Raw genomic sequence first — 12,131 nt, forward strand, 5'->3', positions numbered from 1 at the left:
AGCTAGTTTACAATGGTAATTTAGCTTGTTTTGTTTGTCATACCACCTCAAGCTGGTCATTCTAGCTGGTGCTGCTGGTCTTACATTGCTGGTTTAACTGGCCATGTTGATGCAATGAACTGCAAGCCTTTCAAGTCACTGCACTCTTCCAATCATTTAAACACAAACCGCTATAATTCTACAGTTGTGATAAATCAGGGGTGATGTACGGTTTCAGTTCACCTGTCACAAATGTAGTGGTAGAGTTTCTGTTAAGTACTAAACAACATGTCCATGCTGTTGGGGTCTGACACCTCATACACTGCAGATGCTTTCTCACGCCACTGCCCCAAAATAGACACGTTCGCAGAACCGGTCAGTTCAGAAGGTTTTTGACCTGAACGTTAAGAAACCACCAAGCAAGCCACAGTGGTGGTGGTGGTGGGGGGGGGGGGCATAGTGTGTAAGCATGGTGTGTAAGACTGTGAATGTGTATTCATGTGAGTGCATGCATGTGTCTGTGTGTTTTGTATAATTCTGAGTTTGTCAAAAAGTAAAAGAAATGATGATGCAACACAGTTTTTGTATACACACCAGTGTTGCGCGGTCCGCCCTAAATTGAGCGGTCACCCGCGGTTACGAGTCATAACAATGACTCATATCATTAATATTTTAATGATATTCGGGTCATTTGCGGGCGGGTCAGTTAAAATCAATGAAATATATGGAAAAAACTAATTTGATTAAATAAAGATACAGTTAAATGCCACTGAATTCAGTTTATTGTAAAAAAAGTGCCTACTTGCTCAAAGGTCATACATATACAAACAAAACAAACCCAAAAAACGCCCCAAAATCATACACAGTAATAGTACAAAGAATTACAGCTTTGGTTTTGCATGTAAAGTCCATCAGTCAGACGTCTGTCTTCCAGCACCTAGAGGCCAGGTGGGGTATTGCACCAATTTTCACTTTAACATGTGGTCAGTGGTCACTGGCACAAATAAACTATAAACACAGATCAGATCAATACATTCTGAACTTGCATGATGAGGAAGCAGATGGATCCATCAGCACCCTGGAATCAGGCGATGGGCAGCTTTGTCCAGGGCAGATCTCTCACCTGATGGATGAATACACATGACACATGAAGCATGTAGCAGGAATATCCGACTGGATCTGGATCTGGAGAGAGTGTAACAGGGACGTCCTTCTGAGAGCACCAAGTTAAATCAGCACCTGCAGCTCAATGGCTGGGGAAGCCTCTGTGAAACATTATGAATGATATTATTACATCATTAATATGAACAAAACCACTGAAGCTGAATCTGACACTATTGTACATCTCAAATAACATGTAGGTCACTCAAACCATCGGTCAGCAACATGGTGTGTGTGTGTGTGTGTGTGTGTGTGTCACTCTCACCTCTACTTCTTCCTCCTCACTAAATGAACAGTTCCAATGAGTCCAGGTACAATCAGCACCATGAAGAAGATGCTGAGTCTGATGAAAATCTCTATGGAAAACGCACACGCATACACTGAAGATGTGACAGCTACTGATGGTGGTGGTGGTGTTTCTGTTGCTGCTATTAATGGAAGTGGTGATGGTGTTGGTCCTTTCGTCACTGTGAATGCACAGAATTGCACAGAAAAATGCTTTAATCCTAATCCCTGCTCACCAAAACCTCTTAGTTATACCCCGCACCAGACTCTCCACCCTGGGAGGCAGGCCCTTAAGTGCCTTGGCCCAATAATAGTGGAAAAATATTGGGCCATTTGTCTGCAACCCACCAGCAGACCCCCAGAGAACCGATGAGCAAAACGCCAGCGGACCGCCAGATCTGCCCCCAGTGGACCGACAGTGGTTCACCAGCCTCTTGCTATCCGGGTATGAGTGTCTTAACTCACTCTCTGTTTCAGGTGTGTTTGTTTGTGTTTACATTTGTTAAAAGAAAACAAATCATTAATGCTGTATACAGTAGTATTTGTTGTACAGTATATACAAAAGACCATTGAGACCTAATAATCACTGACCTGGTACACTAATAATTTTGTTAGCAGTTCTATCTGTGAGTTGGCACCTCCACGTCCACAGAGTATGAACAGGGTTTGAATCTCTGAGCTGCACAGTCAGTGTGGTGGAACAGGGAGAGTCTCTGCTGATCTGGAGCCTGTTGGTGTTCTGCAGCTCAGCCCCTCCCTCATCCACCCAGCTCAGATGGACTTCTCTGTTGTAGACTGAAGTCTCACAGTCATAATACATGTGCAGGAGGCAGTGGAGGGACTCTTTACTGCCCACCCCTTTCTCTGTCCCTCTTGGGAAAACTAGAGCACAAATGAAAATGAAACAGACCATCTTAAAACCTTTACATGTTTAACCATGTATTCAATTCATTTATATTTATTTATCTTTTAATAATCTACTTGCTCACCAAAGACATAAAGACCTGTGCATAATCTACTTGCTCACCAAAGACTGCATGATCTACTTGCTCAACAAAGACTGCATAATCTACTTGCTCACCAAAGACAGTGCATAATCTACTTCTAATCAAAAATATGTTTGATAAAAAATTGCAGATGACACTCAGGTTGGTCTGCGCTCATCAAAAGAAGTAGTGTAAAAGGTTGGTGACGCAGGTGAATATGCAACATCCTCTATGACTTCCTTTTGATGTATGTTTTATTGACTGTTTCCACCGGCTTTAAGAAATTAAAGTTTGTAACTTACAATGCAATTATTTTAGTGTCACAGATCATTGAACACTGAAAATGTAAACAGCATCTTACATATGTCAATTATATTACCATTCTCCCCAGAGCAACTCAGGGTTAAATGCCTTGCTCAAGGCCACAACGGTGGAAGCTGGGAAATTAAAGCAACACCAAAGAACTTTTCCTCTGTCGCACGCACGCTATTTGTTTAATCCAACGGCTTTGTAAATAACGATGTCCATAGACAAGGTAGAATATGTTGCATGATTTTATGAAAGTAGGCTACGATGTATTGAGACATCATGCAAGTCAAATTTGTAGTTTCTTATGTCTCATTCCATCGAACTACAGATCTGCTACCCGATCTGGCAAACTTACATAGTGCGGTTATAGCCGATAGAGGGCCGCGAAGCGAATGCAGAAGTGCCGTTCACCCTGTTACGAGTTGACGAACCACGGAAACAATTTTGGAAACATTATTTTAAGGTACAAAAAACTCTTTTGTGCTGCTTTAACCAACAACTTTTCAGGCTACTCAATGCGATCTATGGTCTTTTGGGCCGCCACCATCGACTTCAAGGCAGCGCTGCTTGGAAGGCACTAGGCTTAGTCAAGGGTTATGGATAGGGTTAGGGTTAAGGTTAGGGTTAGGTGCCTTGAAGTTGACTGTGGCAGTGTTGCCTTGAAGTCGACGGTGGGGACCTAAAAGATCATCAAGCACTGTAGGCTATGTTTAGATAGCTCAGCTCCTTAGCCACTACACAACCACCGCAAATCAGAGATTTACGACTTATTCTAGCCAGCAATCTGCTTCTTCTGACTGGTGTGTGTATAGCCAACATGTAGGCATATATTGAGTAAGGCTTGTGTCAACAAGCCTAAAATACATCCATATTTGTGATTGGATACATGCAACACTATATCAAGAGCTTCAGGGCTCATCACACTAACAGTGAAGACATTGACAATAACAGTGATCACACTAACTGTGAAGACAATAACAATGATCACACTTACTCTGAAGAACTGAGTGGAGGACAAAAACATCTTCTCTGTGTTTCGTTCCATTTGGGTACTGCTGGCAGCTGTAGAGTCCAGCATCCTCAGTGGTGACATCAGTAATGTGGAGAGAACAGTCAGAGAGCAGACTCAGTCTCTCAGCTCTGTGTGTGTTCTCTGGTCTGATGTTCCCGTGGATGACTTCTTCAGTAGAAACATTTCTATTACTGCTGAAGATCCATGTAGTTGATGAACAGTGTGGGAATAAGGTCATCACATTATTACATGGCAGAGTGACAGCTCCTCCTGCACTGGAGAACACAGAGATGAGGTCTCCTCTGGTACCTGCGAAGGGATGAGAATAGGAATGAAAAATATTAAATCATTTGTAATGAGATTGGCTGTTTAGAGACATCTTAAATACTTGTAACGCCCTCTCAGCTGTCCTGGTCTCACCTTGCAGTAGCAGCAGCACAGTCAGCAGTAGTCCCACTGTTGGGTTGTGCAGCTTTGCCATTTCCTCTGATCTTTGGGCTGGTGTGTGTCTACTCTGAGCCTCACACAGGGTGTTATGACAATTTATCTGCCCAATGCCCGTCACACACACACACACACACACACACACACACACACACACACACACACACACACGCCACTTCCTCAAAAGATGGCATAGTGTTGCGTACTTACCACTGTATCTATTTAGGGGGCTCTGTGTATTATTTTTTTCCATTAGTGCATCATTGTTAGGGACCCTCTCCATGCTGTTCTGACTGCACGATGCTTCTTGTCTGACACGCACATGTCTGCTCTGAGCCTTACACAGGTGGCAATGTATATTAAAATGCCTGTCACACATACATCACTTCCTGATAAGATGACATAGTGCTGCGTCCTGACCACTGAAACTCAACCACTATAGACCGCTCTGTGTATTCTTTTCCCATTAGTGCATCAGTTAGAGTTAGTGATCCGCCTGGTGCTGTTCTGATTGCTCTACATGATAACTCTTGCCCTGGTCTGACATGCAAGTAAATGGAGTCTTGTTACAGACATAATGGGGCTTTTTAAGGACTATTTAAGTCTACATATAGTCCTAGTGTGCGTAGGAGTATCCTCTGAATCAGTGACTGTGTTTATACTCCTTGTTGGCACAGACTTTAGATGTAATGTACTGCAAACCCTGCAAGAACATTACATCTCCGTGTATCGGTCCTGTCCCATGTGCTCATGTACCGTGCTGTGATAAAGCGTATATGGGCAATATGGAGCTGTGGTCTCAGTGCACCTCTGATCTACGTTAGTGGTCGAGTTTCTGTTAGGAACTAAATTTAAACAACATGTCCTCATGCTGTTGTGGTCTGACACCTTCTACACTGCAGATGCATTCTCACGCCTCAGCCCCAATATGTCTGCTGCGCACCGGTCAGCTCAGCATGTTTTTGACCTGAACAATAATGAAACCATCAAACAGCCAAGCAAGGCCTGTGGCATAGTGTGTAAACATAAAGCATGACTTTGAGTGTGTGTTAGTGAGTGTATGCATGTGTCTGTGTTTTTTTTATAATTCATAAAGTTTGTTAAAAAGTATAAGAAATCATGCAAAACAGCTTTTGCATACACACAAACACAAATGCTGGCACATGAAAATGTGTCCTGTGTCTGCCCATGTCATGTAGACACTGCCAATCTGCCATGAGAATAAAGCCACCCATGGGAGAAATCTAACCACGTTAAATAATGATCCTGAGGGCATAAATCTAGCCATGGTGCAACTGGCTGGGGCACCTATACTGTACGCTGGTGACCCGGGTTTGATTTCTGCCCAGTGGTCCTTTCTGGATCCCACCATGACTCTCTCTCCCATTTGCTTCTTGTCATTCTTAACTATCCTATCACATTAAAGACATAAAAAGCACCAAAAGATATATATTTAAAAAAAATGGTCCTGCAAGTAGTTCCAACTATTCTACTTGTGTACATGTGGTACTACATTATAGCAAAATACAAAAGAGACACATGCAGCAAAAATTAATGAATTCAGTTTAATTTAAAAAGTGTGTAGTTCTTCATAGGTCATACATAAAAAAACAGGAAAAAAAACACCCTCAAAAACACCCCACAATAATACACAGTAGCCAAATAGTACAACAAATTGCAACTTTGGTTTTGCATGTAAACTCCATCAGTCAGAAGGCTGCCTTCCAGCAACTAGAGGCCAGGTGAGGTATCGCACCCAAGCAGAGTTTCACAGGAACTTCTGAAACAACTCAACAAAGCTCAGGTGTTCACGGTGGCTGCTGACAAATGCCTGATTTCAGTTAGTATTTAACCAAAGATGATAATGTCAATATACTTTAATTGTCCTATAGAAAATGTGTCCTCTGCATTTTACCTATTCTGGGGTAGCGCACACACACACACACAGCAGTGGTCACGAGCACAGTTAAAGTAGTACAAACAGAGATCAGATCAGTATAAACTTGTATAGAACAAACATTCAGTAGATAGATAGATATATACTTTATTGATCCCCAAGGGGAAATTCAAGGGTCTCAGTAGCATACAGACATCACACACAACATGCACTTACAACAGAAATGGTAAACATAAGTATAAGTATAAACATATAACTAAACTCCACTGTACAAACTAGTAAGAACACAGATCAGATCAATACAGTCTGAACTTGCATGATGAGGAAGCAGATGGATCCATCAGCACCCTGGGGAATCAGGAGAGGGGCAGCTTTGTCCAGGGCAGATCTCTCACCTGATGGATGGATACACATGAAGCATGTAGCAGGAATATCCTGGATCTGGATCTGGAGAGAGTGTAACAGGGATGTCATCCTGAGAGCTCCATGTTAATTCAGCACCTGCAGCTCAATGGCTGGGGACGCCTCTGTGAAATGACAAACATTATGAATAATATTATTACATTATTATGAACAAACCACTGAAGCTGAATCTGACAATATGTACATCTGAAATATAACATGTAGGTCACTCAAACCATCGGTCAGCAACATGGCGTGTGTGTGAGTGTGTATGTGTATGTGTGTGTGTGTGTGTGTGTGTGTCACTCTCACCTCTACTTGTCTGCTTCCTTCTCCTCACTAAATGAACTGTTCCAATGAGAACAGGTACAATCAGCACCATGGAGAAGATGCTGAGTCTGATGGGGATCTCTATGGAAAACACACACACACACACTGGGGCCGTGGTGGCTCCTGGTGGTGGTGCTGCTACTGTTGTTGCCTCCGGTGGTGATGGTGCTGCTGCTGCTGATGAAAGTGTTGATGGTGCTGGTCTTCTCATCACCACTGTGGTTCGTGCTCGTTTCACTGCAAAGGTGTAAGAAGAGTGAAATCTGTGCTGGATTTCATACCATACATAGATAGCATTTGTTTAGGACAATTTAGCATTGGTTCCCTGCTTATTTGATCTGCCCCCCCCCCCCCCAGTTTCATTGGCTCATTCATACGTTCCCTGTTTTTTAATCTCAAGCTGTATGTGGTGAGCACTGTGGCAGCTACACATTGGTGGTGGTTAGTGAGGCTCCTGCTTCACTGTTTTGCTTTCGATGCCTTGATAGAGTACCCTGGAAATCCAGAGTTCTCGCGAGAGCACAATGGAATTGTCTCTGCGAGACAGTCTCTGGCAAAGAGCAATGATGCACGTTACTTTTTCCCCTTGCATTCCGGGGAACCAGCTAAACTGATGAAGACAGCGCTGCAACGTTGGAGGACAGTACACATTGGTCGTAGTGTTATCCGATTGCGTTGAAGTCCGAAATCATTCAGAGTAAACATGATCTAGTGTTATCCAATTGCGTGCAGTGAGATTTTTAAATGCATGCTTGTTGCCGCCCCTCGAGGACCATTACATTGCTCTTTGCCAGACCCTTAATCTTTCTAGATTATCAGGGTCTGAATTTTCCAGGCTATTGATAGAGTGCTAAATTGTTGTTACTGAAGTTAGCCTGCTAGCATGCTTCTTCCTTTTGGACAATAAACTTCACTGTCACTCAAACTGCCACTCTAAGCTAACCACCCAGTGCACACTTGGTGCATGCCAAGCCATGAGTGTGTTGATTCAGTCTATGTTTGAGGTGTGATTGCTTACGTTTACATTTGAGAAAATGATGTCCAATGTTGCCTGTACAAGTATACTGCTCAAAAAATTAAGGGAACGGTTCAATCATCCACTGGATCGGTACTCTAACACTGTTTGGCTCTGAGAACAAGTAAAACTTTTGAGGCAAGTGTTTTATTTTGCAAGAACTGTCAGACATTCTGTGAATGTAGTTTGAGAATGGAGAAAAGGGTGGAAGGTTTCAAAAAATGTGTTTTAACAATTGTGGAGAGCAGTATATTTGTAGTATAATGTCAGGGGAACATCTGAGAAATAATCACTGACCTGGTTCATCAATGGTGTAGGTGGCAGAGGTCTGAACCTGTCCTCCTGAAGTCAGCTGGCATGTCCAAGTCCTTGGAGTAAGAGCCCTGAGCTTCCCAGTCAGTGTGGTGTGCAAGGGGGATTTTCGTCTGACCTGGAGGTCGTCGAAGTTCTGCAGGTCAAGGCCTGCCTCGTCCACCCAGCTCAGAGTTGTGTTTGTGTTATAATCTAAACTCTGAAAGTTTTTATGGGTATGCAGGTGGCAGTCCAGGGTCACCTCACTGCCTGACTCTTTCTTAGTAACTATAAAACACACAAAAATGTACGACATAAATGTCTTATTTGACGTAATATAAAGAATCAGCTGTGCAAGTTTTGTGGGGACATATATTAGTTAATATTTGCAGCCTATTCATCTGTAATATATTCATGCATAGACATAATATAGGAATAACATGGTAATAAAACACAAAAAGCTATCCAAAATGCAATGCTATTTCTAACTCTTAGAGTGATATACCATGTCAAAAATCACTACTGGGACCCCAATAAGGGGGTTTGGCTTAAGGACAAAAACAGATTTTTTCAGCGTCATGAGTGACCCCACTTACTGTGAATAACTGAGAGGAAGACTTGTGCAGCCTCTCTGATTTTATTGCCTTTTGCATACTGCTGACAGATGTAGAGTCCAGTATCCTCAATGGTGACGTCCGTGATGTGGAGAGAGCAGTTACGAAGCAGACTCAGTCTTTCAGATCTGCGGTTGATCCCTGGTCGGACCCTTCCAAGTACGACTTCCTCCACAGTAACCTTATTCTTGTTGTAGGCCCATATAGTTGATGAACAGCGTGCGAATAAGGTCACCACATTATTACATGGCAGAGTGACAGCTCCTCCTGCACTGGAAAACACAGAGGTGAAGTCTCCTCTGGTACCTGCGAAGGGATGAGAATAGGAATGAAAAATATTAAATCAAGGGTAATGACATCAGCTGTTTGCAGGCATATTATTTTATGTCAACCATCTTAAATACTTGTAACATCCTCTCAACAGTTGTAGCTCTCATGGTCTCACCTTGCAGTAGCAGCAGCACAGTCAGCAGTAGTCCCACTGGGTTGTGCAGCTTTGCCATTTCCTCTGATCTCTGAGCTGGTGTGTCTCTGCTATGAGCCTCACATAGGGTGTTACGACGATTTATCTGTCCAATGCCCATCTCACACACACACACACACACACACACACACACACACACACACACACAGCACTTCCTCAAGTGCATCATCGTTAGTGACCCTCTCCATGCTGTTCAGACTGCATGATGCTTCTTGTCTGACATGCACATCTTAAGTATCTCCTCTGGTTATCATCCTTGTTGGCACAGTCGTCAGATGTAATGTACTGCAAACCCTTACAAAACCTACCACCCCTGCAATGTATTAATCATTTAAACATTAACAAGCCTCATTCATGTCCCAGGTACCACACTGTGATAACGCATATGCTCAATATGGGGCTGTGGTTTCAGTGCACCTCTCACCTATAGAGTTAGTGGTAGAGTTTCTGTTAACTAAATGTCCTCATGCGGTTCTGGTCTGACACCTTCTACATTGCAGATGCTTTCTCACACCTCAGCCCCAAAATAGACATGTCTGCAGTGCACAGATCAGTTCAGAAGGTTTTTGACCCGAACATTAATGAAATCCACCAAGCAAGGTGGTGTAGGGGGGCTATGGCATAGTGCATAATACATGCCTGCCTTATAGTGGGTATGTGCATGATGTGTCTCAATTCATGTTTTGTAATATTCATAGAGTTAGTTAAAGATAAATTATATTATATTATATTATATATAGCCTAATATAAATATATTATATACATACTAACACATAATATGTTAAAATCTTTCTATCTCATGTCACCCACCTACAGTACACTGATCTCAAGACCAGCTGACCTTTGACCCCTTGGACCATCCTTGGACACAAACAAATCCCTGTGGGCACCTAGACTCAGGTTGATACGTATGCTCTATAGCCAGCTGCACCACAGTGCCCCCTGTCAGTATGCTCCTGGACTTACAGGTGGGTCTTAAAAAATTAGAATATTGTGAAAAAGTAATTTTTTACCCCCTAATTTAATTAAAAAGTGAATATGTTGACTATATTCATGACATATAAAGTAAACTATTTCAAGCCTTTTTTGTTTGAATTTTGATGATTACGGGCTTACAGTTCATAAACAAAACGGGTATAAAAAGTAATGTCAACCTTCAGAAAAAATAAGTCAATAAGTTATAAGTCAATTTATGCATGTTATGTTGGGGCTCCTTGAACACAATTTACTCCATCAATGCGGTATGGGGTACTTTTGTGGTACTTTTGATCCTGCTGGAGAAGGAAATCAAAATCTCCATAAAGTTTGTCAGCAGAGGCATGAAGTGCTCTAAAATCTCCTGGTAGGCGGCTGCATTGACTCTGGACTTGATACAGTAAAAGACAGTGGACACCAGCAGATGCACCCCAAACATCACACTGGACTTCAAGCAACTTGGCGGCTGTGCCTCTCCACTCTTCCTCCAGACGCTGGGACATAGCTTTCAAAATGAAATTCAAAATTGCTCCCATCTGAGAAGAGGACCTCGGACCACTGAGCAACGGTCCAGTTCTTTCTATCCTTAGCCCAGGTACGACGCTTCTTACGCTGTCTCTGGTTCAGGGGTGGCTTGACAATGGGAATGCAACACTTGTAGCCCATTTCCTGGACACGTTTGTGTGAAGTGGCTCTTGATGCACTGACCCCAGCCTCTGTCCACTCCTTGTGAAGCTCCCCCAAGTTGTTAAATTGTCTTCACTTCACAATCCTCTTACGGGCTGCAGTCATCCCTTTTGCTTGTGCACCTTTTCCTTCCAGTGAACTTTCCACAAATATGCCTTGATACAGCACTTTGTGAACAGCCTGCCCTTTAGGTTCTGTGGCTTACCCTCCTTGTGGAGTGTCAATGACTGTCTACTGGTCAACTGTTAAGTCTGCAGTCCTCCCCATGATTGTGGCTGTGTGTATTGAGGTAGACTGGGACATTTAAGGCTCAGGAAACCTTCACGGGTGTTTTGAGTTAATTAAGATCTTCTCAGGTTGACATTTCTGTTGTAGGAACTTTTAATTCTGATATAGCTTTAATTCTTGAAATAAGTTACTTCAAATGTAATGAATAAAATGAGGGCGTAAAAATGAATATTTTTTTAATTTGTATTTTTGAGACCCACCTATTACTGCTTGAGGCTTTCGGCATCTACTGTATGGATTTCATTATCATCTGGGTGACCAAACATCAGTCCTTGACCAACATCAATACTAAAGGGCTCAGAGTAGCCGACGACTCATCCCCAATCATGATGTGGTACCAATTTGTGAAAATGTGGGTGAAATGCCATTTTTAAGGAGGGACTTTGACGCTAACAAGCTAAAGCTAACGCTCCCAACTCTGACCCCCTTATACCCATGCCAATTACTCCTTTGTCACTTTTGGGAAATAGGCTAGTTGGTTCTGCCCACCTCAATGAGCCATGCTACGCTAGGTTATATGTGGGTACTTCAGACGGAGTTACTGCACGCACAGAGACGAGATGCGTACATATCATCTTATCTAACTCTGGGGGAGACGGTGAATAAGCTCATTTCCCCATCCTTAACCTGTTGAGGAGTAAGGTCACAAATATGTGATTGGAATGTTCGCAATCCGAGAGTTCCGTATTATGATGCGACAATTACCCTCAGAGATTTTCCCCATAGACTGTATAAAGAACACTGAAACTATAGATTGTTTGCGTAGAATTCTAGAAGTAACCAGGGAAATAATTCACTTCTCAACAGGTTAAAGTATGTTTCAGTGAGGCACACTTTCAAGCCAATTTAGCCATTACCATACTATAAGAGGCAGATCTGGGGGCGAGGACTGCAAGGCAAATGCTCTCACAAACAGGTTGAATCAAACGTGATCACATCAGGATAAGCGGCATGTTACTTTGACTGAAGCGT

At 42.7% G+C, this 12,131-nt stretch overlaps 1 protein-coding gene across 1 annotated transcript; it reads right to left on the reverse strand.

Moving 5' to 3' along the window:
* Positions 1–743: 743 nt before the first annotated feature.
* LOC143109363 (uncharacterized) lies at positions 744–4,477 on the reverse strand. The gene is made up of 6 exons (XM_076272076.1): positions 4,153–4,477; positions 3,715–4,041; positions 2,017–2,307; positions 1,774–1,893; positions 1,406–1,607; positions 744–1,102 (listed from the first exon to the last, which is right to left on the reverse strand). The coding sequence occupies exons 1-5, from the start codon at positions 4,457–4,459 to the stop codon at positions 1,408–1,410; spliced, it is 1,245 nt and encodes a 414-aa protein (XP_076128191.1). The 5' UTR covers positions 4,460–4,477; the 3' UTR covers positions 744–1,102; positions 1,406–1,407.
* Positions 4,478–12,131: the final 7,654 nt, after the last annotated feature.

Source organism: Alosa pseudoharengus, unplaced genomic scaffold (genome assembly GCF_046254945.1).
Source record: "Alosa pseudoharengus isolate Yale_2024_CS ecotype anadromous, Long Island Sound unplaced genomic scaffold, YU_APseudo_1.1 YU_APseudo_1.1_scf_7, whole genome shotgun sequence".
Taxonomy (NCBI): domain Eukaryota; kingdom Metazoa; phylum Chordata; class Actinopteri; order Clupeiformes; family Clupeidae; genus Alosa; species Alosa pseudoharengus.